At 39.0% G+C, this 16,049-nt stretch overlaps 1 protein-coding gene across 7 annotated transcripts in view; it reads left to right on the forward strand.

Moving 5' to 3' along the window:
• CPQ (carboxypeptidase Q) overlaps positions 1-16,049 on the forward strand; it is a 163,804-nt gene that overhangs the window by 98,406 nt on the left and 49,349 nt on the right. For all 7 annotated transcript variants that reach the window (XM_021388142.1, XM_021388146.1, XM_021388145.1 and 4 more), the window contains one exon: positions 3,554-3,665. In XM_021388142.1, coding sequence (XP_021243817.1) covers positions 3,554-3,665 — 112 coding nt within the window. The remainder of the gene's footprint in view (positions 1-3,553; positions 3,666-16,049) is intronic.

Genomic DNA, 16,049 nt, shown 5'->3' on the forward strand with positions numbered 1-16,049 from the left:
AATATAAAGTTATATAAATATATAAGATACACTAAAACATTCAAAATATTTCAGTATGCTTGACTGAAGTGCTGGGTTTGATTTATAAGCATCCAATAGTCATTATAATGTTGTTGCAGAAGGAAATAGGATAACTCAACTTCTATTTGAAATGTTACCTGGAGTTTCTCTTCTCTTCCTGATACAACACTTCTCGTGTGTTGTATCAGGACTGTGGCTAGGACAGTATTTTCTTCGTTCCATCACTGCCAAATCTGAAGTTGTCATGTAGCATGCACGCTATCTTATCCTAAATGTGTATTTAGTTGATTTGGCAAATATGTATTGCTGTATTTAGGCTGTCTTATACAAACACTTGTAGTTTCTCTGTATATTTAAAGCAAATGCTAACATATACTTAAATTGTTTTGCAGTGATTGCATTCTCTTGGCATGTGCTTACATTTCTATACGGATGTTTTGTGCAAATGTAAGTCATTAGCCTGTGTGCAGTTTTGGAGGGGAGAGCCACATAATATGTTTGAAAACAATGTGAAAAATATAACAATCATACCTCCTTGTTAGCTTTAACTGTCTTTCTTATTACCCCACTTCTATATAGAATTAGAATAGAATAGAATTAGAATATTATTTTAAATAATATAATGGATAAGAATGAATTTCAATCATTGCCCCAGACACATTTTATCTATTGAAAGACCAAGATGAACACAGTGTTGGTGTTTTTGTTGTTTTGTGACTGTGTCTTATTTTAAGACACAGCTGTCAGCGGTATCACTGAAACTCATCTGAGCGAATGCTGAAGAAACATAATATTTTAAATTCAACGTTTCTGCAAAAACTTTCACATAGAAGTACATTGGTTGTATTTATGTAGTAGCTGTTGGCATCCATTTAAGTGAATTTAAGTAAAACTTCATCCATAAAATTATCTGAGTTTCTCAGTCTGCTTGAACCTTGATCTGTTTTGGTATGATGTTCTGCAGTTGGTAAAGATGCTTTGTGATTGGAGTCTAATCCCAAACGGGATTGCACCACCTTCTGATTCAGAATTTCCTGCTGTTGCAATGTGTGTTGTTTCACAGAAATGAGAAGTAGCTCCCTATCAGACACTCATATTGAGGTTGTTGCCATGGAACAGCGTTAGTGCCGTTTTCTTTCCCAGCTGCAGTCAAGGCATTGTTTCTATTGTAAACTTGTTTCTCAATGAGTTTATGTACTTGATTTAAATAGTTCAGTTTGAAGTTGCATTTCCCAGGAGAGTGAGTAGTTATCTTTCTAAAACCAATTTTTCTCAAAATAAACAGACCACATTGCGACAACGTTCAAGTTGGGAATAGACATTCATCCTTTATACTGCAGTTATGTTTTCACTCAAAGTCTTTTCTATTCCTTTTTCTTTTTTTTCCTTTTTTTTTTTTTTTTTGATTTCTGGTGTTCTTTGAGATCTGTCCTCCATGCATACATACGTAGCAGAAGGGCTGCCCATGTGTCACAAGCTCTCAAAGCATGGTTCATCCCAGTGCAAGTGCGTGCATGTGGGTATGTGTGTGTGCTCCATCCATCCTAATAAGAAAATGAAAAGAGCAATGAGTAATGCAGTGATTACATCTGTTTTGCTTTCATTTCAGAAAGATTTCTTCCTCATGGCTTTTCTTAGATTATCTGGTTTCAAACTACATTGCTATTGTAGCAGGGACCAGCTACAGAGCGAGAAGTTCTGCAGAGAAGTGACCCTGAGAATAGTGCTGTTTGCTGGCTTTCACAGAGGGCCTGGGAGGACAACAGTGCTACACTGCAGAAATACCTCCTGAGTAAATATGAGGCTTCTGCAGAGGACCCTGCAGTTGAAATTCATCTTTGAAGGAGAGGAGGTTTTGGAATAAAGGCTGCAGCCTGTCTGTCTACTACCACTCTGGGCTGCAAAGCAAACACACGTTCAGGCTGTATAAGCGCAAGAGAGCTGAAACATCTGAGAAGGAAAGAGTAAGCTGCTCTTCAGATTTTGATTGCAAGATTTTCCAGCTTCTAAAGCATAACATTTCCATTTTTTTTATGATACATACGTTTATAAACATATGATACATTTTCTGAATGGAAAGGGTTTTGGTGCACTCTGATTGGATCCATGTCAATATGATAAATGTGACTAGTAATTTATCATGGCCCTTGCTAAATGCAAAGGGGCTTTTTAGCTGTGTTACCTGTGTTTCTGTTTGGTTGGATGAAAAAATGCAGTGATTTTGATGAACATGTGATGCTTTTGTCTTGTAGTCCTTTGCTGTGAATTATTTTTTGCAGCCATTGAATGCTTCTTAAGATTTTTCTCGTGAGGAGGAAAGTAGTTCCTTGCAAGGTTAGCTGCACACTTGGCACCATAGGCTCTCACCTTCCAGGAATGATAAAAGGAAAAACTGGTCTCATTTTCTGTGCTAGAGTTCATCATTTGTCCTGTGATGAACGAAAGCTGAGGTGAAATGCCAGGAGATCCTTACCCCATAACTCTTTAGGGAGTGGAAGGTGGCAGGAGAAGCAAGTGTTGTTCACCATCTTCTAGATACCCGAACTCTGAGATCTGACTGACATCAGCAGACCAAGGAGTTGGAAGCATCCCTTCGTGTATGGCCAGCTGTGGGTAGGACACTGGGAGGTGCTTCAGGGTCGCGTTCAGTTTTTCCTCTGTGCTCTTGTTTTTGTCCCATAACATCATTTTACCACACTTAAGGCCCTGCCTGCTCAGCTCAAGAGTTCTTTTCCCTTCTTGACCTCCCCAGTCACAGATCCATCACCCTAGAATTCCAGCTAGGCAGCTGTCTCACTTCCGGTATTGATGTGATGCTGTTTATCAGTGTTTCAAAAAGATCTCAGATCTAAAAGGGAGTGTTTCTGAAGGCATGTATAATGCTATCATCTACTGTAACCACAAAACTCTCTTTGCAGAAAAACCGTCTGGGACTTGCTGCCATGTAGTTTTTAATTTAAAATAACCTTATGGCTAACAGAGCTATAAAATACCTTGTCATTGTTGCAGGGCATAAGGGACTCAGTAATAAATTAGAGGTCCTCTGTGGTAGGAGCCATAGATAATAGCAATAAAACAACAACCTCTGTCTGGAAATACTTCAGTCCAAGTTCATATTTCTTACTTATGCAGCCAAAAATTGGGTTAATCAAATTTCATACCTAAGGGCTTGAACAGTTCTCAACTGGAATATGAAAGAATTTTTCCCCATTCTGCAGTATGGTAGCCGTGTATCTCTGAGAAGTATGCACTTAATGTTCAAGACAAAACCTTTCATTTAAACTTTCCTCACAGTGTATCTATTTGATTTAAGCAGTGGTCTGAAGAAGTAGGATGCGTTTGTCCATCCCAGATTTATGCTCAGTGGCAGAGGACAATGTTTTAGTTTTACGTGAAATGTTTTTCTCCTCCTGTTTTGAACTAACTACCAAGTCAACTTTATGACAAAATCATTGAAATGCTTAAATGCTGAACTGACTTTTCTGATTTACCATTTTTGTATCAATATGTTTTCTCATAATTGCTTTTCCAGATTGTATTGGTCAGTGGACATTTGGACAGCTGGGATGTTGGACAGGGAGCTATGGATGACGGTGGTGGAGCATTTATATCATGGGAAGCATTATCACTCATTAAGGATCTGGGTAAATATTTAATTTAAAATATTATTAATGCATTACATAGCCAGAGTGTTTTCTATTTTGTATAAACTAGACTTTCTATTTTATCCATTTCTCTGAGCACAAATATTCATACTTAGTGTAAATATTTTGCAAGTTTGTCTGTTAAATCTATTTCATCATAGGGGTCATCAAAAAGCAACACATCAGTCAATGATCTAGAAAGTGCTTTGAGCCCTCTTACTAGAGAATGAAAGCCAAGAAGTCACATGAAAATCAGCTTTGTGATATTTTTCTTTGCCTTTTAAACAGCACTGACATTGAGAAGGTTCTTAAATCTTTCACTGTGTTACACATTGCTTTTCCAGTGGCTGCTCAGTGAATTTAATTTCCACACTCATACCTCGGTCTTCATAGATTCTCAAGACAATTTAATCTATGTCTCTGTCGAGAACATGCAACAATGACTTGATCTGGGCCATGATTCTACCTCTGGTCTTTTTCTTTTCATCTACATATAAAGACAGTCATCGAAACTGATCTTGAACTTCACAGGGATTTATATTTCAGGGTTCCTTTTCCTTGATTGTTTTTCCTAAATAAATTTATATCCTGTCTAGTCTTGTTCCACCAAATACCTTTAAATACAGCTATACTATCAAGATGGTGGGCTCTAAGATTTGCACTTTAGGGTTGATTTCCTGATCATCTGTGCTGCTTTTATGTTGCTGTGTGCTTGGGCTTTGTTTTGGGCTGTGACAACTTTCTTCCTTAGCAGAAAGTAAGACAGATCAGAGGGGGCATGCACTTGAGTCTCATCAGTGCAAGGATATAGTTATGTCAAATTGCACTTCACCATAGTGTCCTGACATATGAGTGCACAGTGGGCTCATATGTCTCATCATGTAATGTGACACAGAGATCCTGCACACCATAGTTCCATGCTGCAGTAGGTTTGTGCAATGCAAAGTAACATTCTCTTTCCAGGAATCACTTCTTTAAACCTGTCTTGGTCATGAGCAGGGTTACAAGTTGACCAAGTTCTGGAATTCGGTCTGTTGATGCTGGACACTTCTGAAGCTGAAATTCCAGCACACACGCTGTCAACCAGGGAGTTGCTGGTGTCCCTCCTCCAAAATTTCTGCTCAACAGAAGTGTGAGGTGAAGTAAACCACTCTGCTGTCAGTCTCTTCCAGTAGTGCTACGGGTAAAACTCCAATGTGGAATTGCTCAGCGTGCTGCCTCCTGGTTTGCATATCCCTCCTGTGTAGGATCTGAAGGGACGAGTTCTTTTAGTCATGAGTTTCTTCTGACTTGTGGGTAGAAGCAGGCTGCAGATAGCATGTTGTTGTAGAAGGGCATGACCTGTATGTGCCTGTGTGGGGTGTGTTTGGCAGGAGATAGTCCACAAGTTAAGATGAGTAAGGATGAGTGCATGAGCAAGAAATGGTCGTGCTGGTTGTGCTGAGAAAATTCTGTGTAATTCCTCTCAGGCTGGAGGACGAGTGTGGCACAAGTGCTGTAAAAGAGCTCTGGGGCCAGCTGTGGGACTTCAGCTCATGGTTGCCATCTCCCAGACTGGAATCGACAGTCAAGTACTGATACCTGAAATCTAGACATTGGTCTAATTGGCAGGAGTGAAACATTCAGATTCATCTGTCTGTGTTCTCCTTACACACAGCCTCTCAAAGTTTAGTCTGGTATCCTGCTGTTCTTGTCTGTCATATGATTTCTGATCTCCAAAGTACAAATTCCAATCTTATGCTTGATCTGTAGATTTTTGCTTCTTTTTACTTCCATATGGGCTTTTGTCACTACGCCCCTCGAAACTAGTTCAAAGCAGACTCTTAGATTGTTGAGTTGATATCCAGGGATGCTTTTCCCCCTTTTCATCAGATGAAATCGCTTTTTCCTCATAATTCCTTTTTTCCAGAACTGTAACCTGTGGTCAATAGGAATGCTCTAAGTATTCATTAAAAAACAAAATCAGCTGCTGTTCCTGCTCTTGGCTCTGGCAGAGTTTACATAAGAACCTAGCCTTTCCTGGTTCTAATCAGAAGAATTCGTGCACTTAAACAATCTCAGTGTTTCTTGAAGAGCTCTTTGTAGACAAGCTCTATTATGTGATTAGCCACTCTCATGCTGTAATGATGAACATCAGACATCCCCGGGAATTGCTATTTATTTTGCATTATTTGAACTCCTTATCTCTCCTTTTTCACAGCCGCAGAATGACTGGAATATCAGTCTGTGACTGAAAACAAAATGTATGTGTTTGAATTTTTGTTCTTTTAAAAGTGAACTAAAAAGGGTTCTTCTACAGAAGAATCTGGACCTACTCTTTCATTTAGTGTTTTGTAATCTTTTTTTTTTTTTTAATGATTCTTGGAAAATTGTCTACGCTTCCTCCCCCTCCAGGAAAAAAAAAAAAAAGTTCTTGTATTTGCTGATTCTATTCTACTCAGAACAAACTGTTTTGTGTCCCTTCAAGGCAACTTCATGGTGGCATTGTATAATTCTTATTCACTGTGTTTCCTTTCAGGCATGAATGAAATGCATCACTCACTGCTTGTTCAAATATTTGATTTCCTCTAGTAGTAGCCTATGTGTTTGCTGTACAACCTGTGGTGAAATGCTGTTTTCTCAGCAGAGAAATGTCTGAGCCTTTGCTCATGCCCTCCATTCTGGTTAGCTGTTGCACTGAGTTCTTGTTACAGCAGTGTTCTGCAGGAGCATGCACCTGGGAAAAAACATCTAGGTCATCAAATCTAACCTGTAGATTGTAATGTGGAATAGCACCTTTCATCTTCCATAGGAGAAGATGTTGTTTAGTGCAGGTTTTATATCTCATAATGCACATAAAATCTGACAAAAAAAAAAAAAAAAAAGGACAGCAAAGTGACAGATATGCAGGTTGTGTGAGAAATCAATTAGTAAGTTTTATCTAAAACCAACTCCATAAATTGCCTCTTCATAGTACAGTAGTTACAAGCATTCTATCTTGAACCGTGGAGGCTTGGTTTCATATCCTTTTGGACTCTGATAAATTTAGTTTTGATCATATCATAGACATTTGGCATGGGAATAAACCAACTAAACTGTCTTGTCAGTATGTACATGTTGAGTTCTTTACTGTTTACTGGAAGTCTTAAAGTCATGATGTCTGCATATTGCATAACAGATCTTACAAATACAGATATTTGATGTGAAAGCTGAAGTCAGAGCTCCAAAACACGAATTTCAGAAAGTGAAACTTGTTTTATGTGTAGTGAGGATTACTGCTGCTGCGTCTGCTATAGTCCATTTCTTTCCAGAGAAGTGAGATATTGCTACATTATTAAAGCAAGTTTTTTAGTGGTGATCTAATAGCATTTCATCATAATATCAAGGTTACCCTGGGGATGGCCAGTGGACACAAGTTATGCTTGTTAATTAGGACTGTGTTAATTCCATGCATTACTTGAAGAATGATTGTAATTTAAGCACTATTCTGTACTTTCAAGCTAACCCCTCCCCAAACCATTCAGTAGCTTTTGGCATAGGACCAGATACATTAGATTCATTGAAAAATCATTAAAATTGCAGTATAAATGGTTACATTTTAAGTAGTTCAGTTTTCATGCTCCAGTTAAAACTATCTAATCGTTTTTACTTTTATTTCTAAATATATCATGTACTTAATGTGTTAGGCTTTATATTTTCTGACTCTTCATTCTTGGCTTTTTTTGTTTGTTAGTTTCAGCTGGCAGTTTCTCTGCTTTATTTGTATCTTTTTTTTTTCTTCCTGATGTTTCTGTAGATTCCCAGGCAGTGTAACAGTGAGCTACAAGTTCACTGTAAGAACACAGAACAATAACACTATCTCAAGCAACTTCACACAGAGACTTCAACACCAGCTTTTTTGGAGGGACAAAAATGGAAGTTATTATTTTTGGTAGGATTTTTTTTTCCATTTCACTTTTTAACTTCACATGGACGCTGTTTCATTTTGGGACAAAGGGAGTCAGCCTGGAGGCAGAGGACGAACCATCTGGAGGCGAGTTCTGCATCTTCCACACCCTGGTGATGAGAATGAGCACCACTGGTAGTTGCTTTTATCTCTCCTCCTTCCCCTGAGAAAAAACATACACAGCAAATTCATAGTAAATGCCTACTTTTGGATGGATTACAATTCAGTGAGGTGAATCTTGCTCCACATGGTTATTCCACAGCCGCCCAGTGGAGAAACTGAACCCCACATTTTCTGGTCTGTGTTTGCAGCTTTACTTTAGAAAAAAAAGCTTTCCACAGTGTATTGATAAATGTCCTCGCTGCTCTGTACATTTGTTGGCTCTTTCCACTGCCTGCCTGTCTGAAATCACAAGCATCCTCCAATAAGCAGCCATTCTGTCCAATGTTATCTGAACAGGTCTTTTCTCTCAGTTAATGCAGAAGTTTAACAAAGCACAAAGGAAAGAAAAATGCTACTTTTTTCCTAGCATTTCTGAAGCTTATATGTACCACCGATCAGCAAGATTCCTGGCAGGCCACTTTGTAGTTAATTTGCCTAAAAAACAAAGAACTGGAGGCATTTCCACAAAAGTTGTTTATGTGAAGAAAGATGAAAGTTTCAGCCAGTTGGTACTTTTTATTCCTAGAAAAAGGAATAAAGAGACCTTTAGAGGTACTGAGGCACCTTAGCTGGTTTGAACTGGTAAAGTCGCTTTCTTTCAGCGGGGCTGTGGCTGTTATGGTTATCTGAGGACTTCTGATTCTTAAGAAAATTCTCTTCAGTACTGCAGGCGGGGTTTTGCAAGGCAGTAAGCTTGTGCAAATGTGCAGTTTGCCTGCAAGCTGTGTCAGCTGCCGCCTTCCCCAGCCCTCCTCAGTCTTTAACCTTTTGATCAATTCTAACTAAATTTGATAGAGGCATTGAAATATTTACAGTATGAGGATCTGAAGCGTTCTTTACAAACGGGTGAATGAGGAAAGATGGATGAGTGCCTTTATGCCTCAACAGAAGGAAAGGCAGGAAGAAGCTCTGCTTTTATCCTTTCTGTATGATGATAAATGCATGTTTAATCAGCACACGTAACTCGGGAGTGAGCGCCAGGGATATTTTCTTTTGGCTCTGTCTGCAAGCTTTGTGGGGTAGTAGCAAATGCTACTATGGCAGTAGAGAGAATATTCTTTGGGGTAATTTAGAGATAATGGGTACACACTGGGATATGTTTGTGAGGAATGCCCGAAGAATGCCTGTCTTTGAGCAGAGGTAATCCATGGGGTATTCCGTGAGCCGTGATGCGGTGTGAGGGTACTTGGAAGTTGTAGGTGAGACAGCACACAAGCAAATGTTTTCTAGATGCCTCAAACCCATTCAAACTGGACTTAAACTGTCCCATTTTATGTTTGTTAGTTCATGTGCAAAAGGTGTCTTTGGAGATAGCAAATGCCATTTGCCTCAGCATTTTGATGTTACAGTGGTTACTGCTCTGGTGTTGTATAAATCATGTTTTCTTGTTCCTGTGTCACATGAGGTTTACAAAAGAATTTGCCTTTCCAGGGGAGGTGCAAGACTGATTAAACAGCTGTTCATAAAAAGTCTCCATAAAATTACCCTTAACATTATCTTGTTGCCCTGCTTTACCTTTAGTTAGCCCTGCAGGTTGGACTGACAGCATGTGGGACTCAGTGCCGTTCTAGATGATGATTGCCTGTTTCTTTTTTGGGCTGCTCTCCCTCCATTTCAAGCGTGCTGCTGCCATGGTGGTCCTCCTCAGGGTTAATACTTCCTGACAGTGTTTTTGAGCAAGAAACAGGTAGTACGTATCCAATGATTTTGGAGCTGTAGCATTGCTTTCTCTTTGCTTCTAATCCAGCTGCATTCCTGCATCTCTTGGCCTGGATGGGTACTTCCCACCTGAGGCCACAGGTGCCCTCCCAGAGGAACACATGGGTGAAGCTCTGGCAAAGCCGCCTTCCCCTCCAGCTCTAGAAACACAGGACTTTTATCCTTAAAGAGAGCTTGGGGAACTGAATAATGAGAATAACACTGAAAAGCCTTTAGGAGGTGATCGTATGGCTGTGTAAGCTTTCTAAGCATAACATTTTATGCCTTCTAACTGCAGTAGAGAGCCCACTGGAGTTAGTGATACATTCAGTTTTGATTGATGAATTTCACTGCTTTCTTCTGAAAATATTCAGACATTGTAACTGCTGTGTCTCTTTTTAATTGAAAAAGCTGGAGCCAAATTTCAGCTGTTTTTTTTTTCCATTGAGAACAGAAGCCGTTGGGGTCTGCTATTTGACACTACAGTCTGGGTTTTTTCCAGAGTCTCACCTCTGCTAATATAAGAAGAATGAAATAGTTGACAGGTCTTTTGTTCACATCTCAGGTTTCTTTCAGGAACATTTATGCAGAAGCTCTCCTTGTTCAGAGATGTGCTTTCTACCTTTACATGGCCATGTTTGGGTCTAACTTGTTAGTCAACTCATGGTATTCTCCCAGGCCCAGAGGTGGATGTGTCCACTCACTACTGCCCAGCCTGCGTGTTTACCTGGTGCATCTTCAGAAGAAAGCCACTGACTGGGCCAAATCACAAACTTACCCTCGTATCCCTCCATTGTTTGAACAGAAACATGTAAGACATGTGAATTACTACTATCTTGATATCTTGCCTGTGTTGAAGTAGCTGGCATAGACTTCAGGAAAGTCAGTTCCCCTTCAAAGAAAACTACAGTGATGGCTTTTGGTACAGAGTAAAAATTTCCCCTCTCTTGCTGTTGTCACATGTGCATTGAGCTCATGTTCAGTCATGTCTGCATGCCAGCTGAGACCAGAAGTCTCCTGCTACTACTGTTCCTCCAAGTGCTTCTGGAAATCCTGGTTCTTCCATATAAAAAAAATATTTGCTATAGGGAGCTGCCAGAGACGGTGAATACTAGGAGTCAAGTAGATGGCCAGGGCACATTTTCCTCTTCCTCGGCATAGAGCAGGATGCAAGATGCCATTGCTGCTATAGCAATGTGATATAGGAAGAGTTATTGTTGACAAAGTCTATCCTAGCCATCACACCTTTTACGTGGCTTTCCTACATTCCTAGACTGTGATCTGGGCACACATGAGAAAGGGAGAAATTTATGGTCATAGGTCCTGTGCATACTTCTCCCTTTTCCTCCTTTTACTGGTATTACAGGAAAATGGGATTTTCATGAGTCAATTTTCCTATAGGTGTATACAGGGATCTGGTACAACCAAATTTCTGTTTCTTAGCATAAAAACACATAAAACTAAAGAAGTGTTTTTAAACTTATGCACATAAGAATTTCAAGGTGCAACCTGAATTACATTTTATGTAACTCATAAGGAGTTGATTAGGCAATTTTTCCACCTTAAAACTTATTTTAAATTGAATATGCAATTCTCCTCTGAATTATATCCATGACTAATGTGACTCAGAAACCGTAAGACAGATTTCTATTCAGTTCACAGTAGTCTTTGTATGAAGTTACATTTCTCAGTCCCAAATTCACTGGCTAATATATGAGAACTAAAGAGATATTTTATTAAAAAAGTATTTATTGGAATCATTCTTTTTCTGCTAGTTTAATTGAAGTCATATAACTGCAGTTTTAACCTACTTTATAAAAATGTTGTTAAATGTGTTTCTGAATTTTCTGTAGCTGCGGTGATGTAGTTGTTGCTGTCTCAGATATGTTGTGAAACATCATTAAATGACTACTTTCCTAGTAGACTTTTTTTTATTAAATATCCCTGATAATAACTCCTTGTTCTTACATTCTTTCCACTTCCCCAAAGCTGCATATTTTATTCTGAACATCATATTTTGCAAATCTGCTAAATCTACTTAATATGAAATATATGCGTGTGCTGTTACACTAGAGCTACATTTAAACCTTCATTTCAACATGCAGCTGAATGCATATTTGGCAAATACTGAAGTTTTCAGCTTCCATACTGAGCTGACATAGCAGGGAGATGACTGCAGACTTACGAAGTTGCTAACTGAGCAGTAAATTTAGGCTTACTGCCCTCCTTAGCTGTGTTGCCCTGTGTCCTTCAGACTGCTGCTACACTGCAAGCTGTAATTTACTGAGGAAATTCAAGTTAAAAAGTGTGCTTTATTTATGAAAATATTGAAAACCTGGTGGCAGAAGCTCTTACAATCTTTTTTTTCCCCAAATTTGCAACCCAGACTACACAGTGAAATACTGAAATCCTTTCTCGATGAAGTCAGAGGCTTCTTGTCCTTTCTGTCAAGATTTTTAGGGTGTATGTTTTCCATATGGTGAAACGAGTTGTGGTTGATGCATTTCTGAGTTATCAGCTCTGAGGACAGCATAGATGCCGTAACAGATTTGAGCTGCTGTCAGTGCAAACAGAGGGACAGCAGAAGCAGAAGTTAGAGCCACAACATGGAAAAGGTCAAACCACATTTAATGCTTGTCATGTTGGGGGGAGTGAGAGAGAGGGACCTGCATTGCCTTTTCCTCTCTGTGAGAATTTTATGAGATCTCTGAATACCTTTCAGGAAGAAGGTTTTTTCCTGAAGGAAAATAAGGTGGACTTTCAGTGTGGACTTCGTGACACTGACACTGCCAAATCGCAAGTGCAGAAGAGCACATTCCTGTTGGTGCTGTCCCTGAGCCGTGCGGGCCGGTGGCTCTGAGACAGCACCACAGCAACGCCCGCTGCAGCCCAAAGCACGGGGCCCTGCTCTTTGATTCCCTCTTCTCTTCATCTCCCCAGTTAAAAGGCTTAATATGTGTTCGGTTTAGTTACTAGACTTGCAAATCATTCACAGCTTTCCCCTCTAGTCTTGTAAGTACCCCTCCTTCCTTGACATTTCCTCCTGGATATTCCATCACTTTCTAAAAATAAATCTACTTCAAACTTCTCATGTTTCCTATTTCCAGTCTTCTGTAAAACTTCCCTTCCTAGTCTGTCATAAGCTCATCAGCCTGCTCTTTTAAAAAGAAAAAATTCCTTGGGTTAATCTCAGCTGTAGCAGTGCTGCTTGCCTGGCCCTCCAGCTTTCAAACCCCCTTCAGGATAGAACCCAGTCCTTCCTAAATCCCGAGTCTTGCCTCGTACACCGTTTACCTCAGCCCTTGCTATTTTCATGCCCCTTTTTTCAGAGGCCTGTCCAAAAATCTCCCATTCTGTGACTGGGGCTGGCGTGTCGTCTTCCCACCCAAAACTCTCCACTGGAGGAGCCCTTCTCTGACATCTGTGGGGGGGTGCAGACCTGCTGGTGCTGCCCACTTGGCTTGTCTCAGTTTTCCTTTCCTACTTTCCAGCATATGTCCTGCCCATTTTCAGTCTTTTCTTTCTTGCAATTCCATGTCTCTCCTCCAGCTGACCCTGTGAGACAGCCTGGCTTTCTCTGAGGCCCAGGAGAACTCGTTTTTTTAACTATAGACCTTTATGACTGCCTGATTTCTTCGCTTCCTAGTATCCTTTACAACCAACACCTCGTCTTCAGTACTATGAGCAAAACCTGTATAATGGAACAAAGGAAAATCAAGTAGATTACATTATATAAGAGAACAAAGGCAGTTTCTCAGTAAAAACCTGCTTCTCTACTCTTCTTTTAGGTTCTCCAGAGAATTACAGCTATATCGTAGCCATGTTTTAAGTAATACTGACATTTTTTGAGGTGTGCTTTGTCTTCTCAAAGCTTTTAACTTTGTTAGATCATTGTTCTTCACTCAGTTTTGAAGCAATAAACATTTCTTAATGAAAGGTCTTAGGCGCTTTTCAGCGCAAGTAGTAAGATTAGGTTTGTCTGAATCATAGGGGATTGTCTTTCTACTAACAGAACAAAAGCACAAATACTGCCATTTTACAATGAAGAATTCTTCATCTTCAGAAGAAAAAGTATGGACATCCTAAATAAATTGCATTATTACTTTCATCTTATGAAAGCTGTAAACTGAGCAGCTTTTTGATTTGCTTGTAGGTGATACCAGGGGCTTGGTTTACAGGGGAAAAAAACCTCCTTTTTACATAGAGGTGGAACACTTATTGTATTTTTAAGAGATGATCAGTGTCATAACAACATGATGACTCTTTAAGAAGTCTGACTAGCCTCCATACACTGTCTTCTTAGAGAATGCTGTATCTTTGTACTTAATCCTCCCCATTAGTAAAAATTTATGTTTATAAAGTGAAAAAATCTAGTAAATATTTACTAAAGGAAATTCAGAATTTATACTGCTGATTCTCATTTTGATTACAAAAAGACACAATTCAAGTTCTCCTTACTGGCTTATGTTTTATTATGAGAGTGGATCATTTTTTTTTTTTAACATAACATGTGACATATAATTTGTACATGCTTATACCAGACTATATGTTTCAGTTTTGCTGTATAGGAATCTCTCAATTCTACTGAGCATGAGCAAAGTATGTAGGACATAAAATGCAGATTTTATGTAGCACCCTGTTAAGCACCCTGTCACAGGGATGCCACTCAGTTGTAAGAACCTATGTGGATTTAATAAGCACTATAATGTCTGGAAAATATCCATTTTCTATTTCAAATTAATATAAAATGTGTATATATGCATGTATATGTGTGTGTACTTCTCCATGTTATTTGCTGGCACTTACCTTTTATGTAAATTATGAAAGAAAGGCTTTTGGTAAAATACTTCATGGTAGTTGATGGTTGAAATCAGGATGAATAGTTAATACCTTTTGTACAATTATTAATCTTCTTTTTCTCAAGCATTTGATATTTTGGCTAACCTAGGCTTGCTGCTGACTTCTGCAAGTCTGAGCGCTGTAGGGTAATTTAAAAGAAACAGCATCAAATCATTAACAGCTACATCAAAGTATGGCTGATCTGGTCAGAGCAATCATGAAGTACAGCACTGGAGATGGCAAAAGGCTGTCAGCCACTCCAGCACCAAGGAAGTATAATACAGACATGTCCTGGTGTGCTTATTACACGTATCCTCAGTCAACGATGGACTATACCAGTGTTTTTGTTTCATCTTTTAACTTAGGAGCCCAGGTGCCCTATAGTAATTATTTTACTTGAGATAAACCGTAAGTATATAGGGACTGATGAGTCAAATGCACCTTTGTGCTAAACTATGAATGTGTTTCCCAGTCAAGGGTAAGGCGGGTGGTGAAAAAAAGATGCTTCATTTTTTTTAATATTGGAAATGTGGGGATTTCTAAACTAATCTGCAGGTGAATGAATACCTATAGATGTTTTGGCTTTGAGTTTTTTGGTATGTGAGTTTAAAAAGAACATTTTATTTGTGTACCTGCTGTCACCTTTTGAATGTTATCCTCTTGTAAAGCTCCTGCTATTCATTTTATTGGGATACTGCAGTAGGATGGAAGCTGTGGGATTTTGCTGTTTTTGAGTAGATGCTGAGCTCTGCAACTTCCACTTGAGTTTATTTCAGATCTGAGTGACCTAGGGAGGGAACAGTAGGATCCTTGCACTGATGCAGAATATAATTATAACCTGCTGCATTTTCCAAAATGATCTGTATATTTAAATGTTCTGGAAAACTTGAAAAAAAATCTCTGATGTCATTTATTTTAGACTGTGTCCTATTTCAAAAAGGAGGCAGACACTGTTTTATATATGAAACAACATTCCTTCATTTTAAAATTTTCTTCATGCCCCTCTGCATGATACGCTCAGGACAGAAAATAGTTTTCTGTTCCAGGTGGTATTTTATCATGTCTTTTCAGTATGCATTTGTGCTGTGATCTGCAAGACTTCTGATTTTGTAATGATGTTTTCTTGCTTAGGAACCAGTAGTTATTAATAAGCAAACCAAAATAGTTAGACTTTATTAAAAAAAAAAAAAAAAAAGAAGATTGTAGCTTAAGTATAATACCTCAGACTTTTAATAAAGGCATGCATTCAGAATATTCTTCGTAATTTTACTTGTGAATATTGGATTTATTTGATGTACTTTGATCAGAATACCTGTGTTGTTAATAACAGGTAGATAAATACTTATCACTTTCAGACAATGAGGAAATGAATTTTTCCTCTGTGTACTTTGTATACTTTGTATTTAAAATGAGTGTGTCCAGAGGTTATGGTCTAGTTTTTTGATTGTTATTTTTTGGTGGTGTTTTTTTTTTTTTTAAGCCTGCCCATTTTGCTTCAGTAAAACACACAATGAATCTCCTCACAGAGATCTCTGAGGTTGGAAGAGCTGGTACACTGCCACCAGGTGTAGAAAGACCGAAGCTCTGCAGGACTTGTTCCCCCTCTACTTCAATGGAAAGATGCAATGACAGGCTAAGGAGGGTGTGTGAACCGAGGCCTTCTCAAGGTTTAGCAGAGTATAAGCAGCCAGAGGTACAGCAGCAGTGGCAGACCCAAACTTCTTTATTTTTGGACTAGCAGCTCTTCATCTTCACAGCTG

The sequence above is a fragment of the Numida meleagris genome, chromosome 2, assembly GCF_002078875.1.
Source record: "Numida meleagris isolate 19003 breed g44 Domestic line chromosome 2, NumMel1.0, whole genome shotgun sequence".
Taxonomy (NCBI): domain Eukaryota; kingdom Metazoa; phylum Chordata; class Aves; order Galliformes; family Numididae; genus Numida; species Numida meleagris.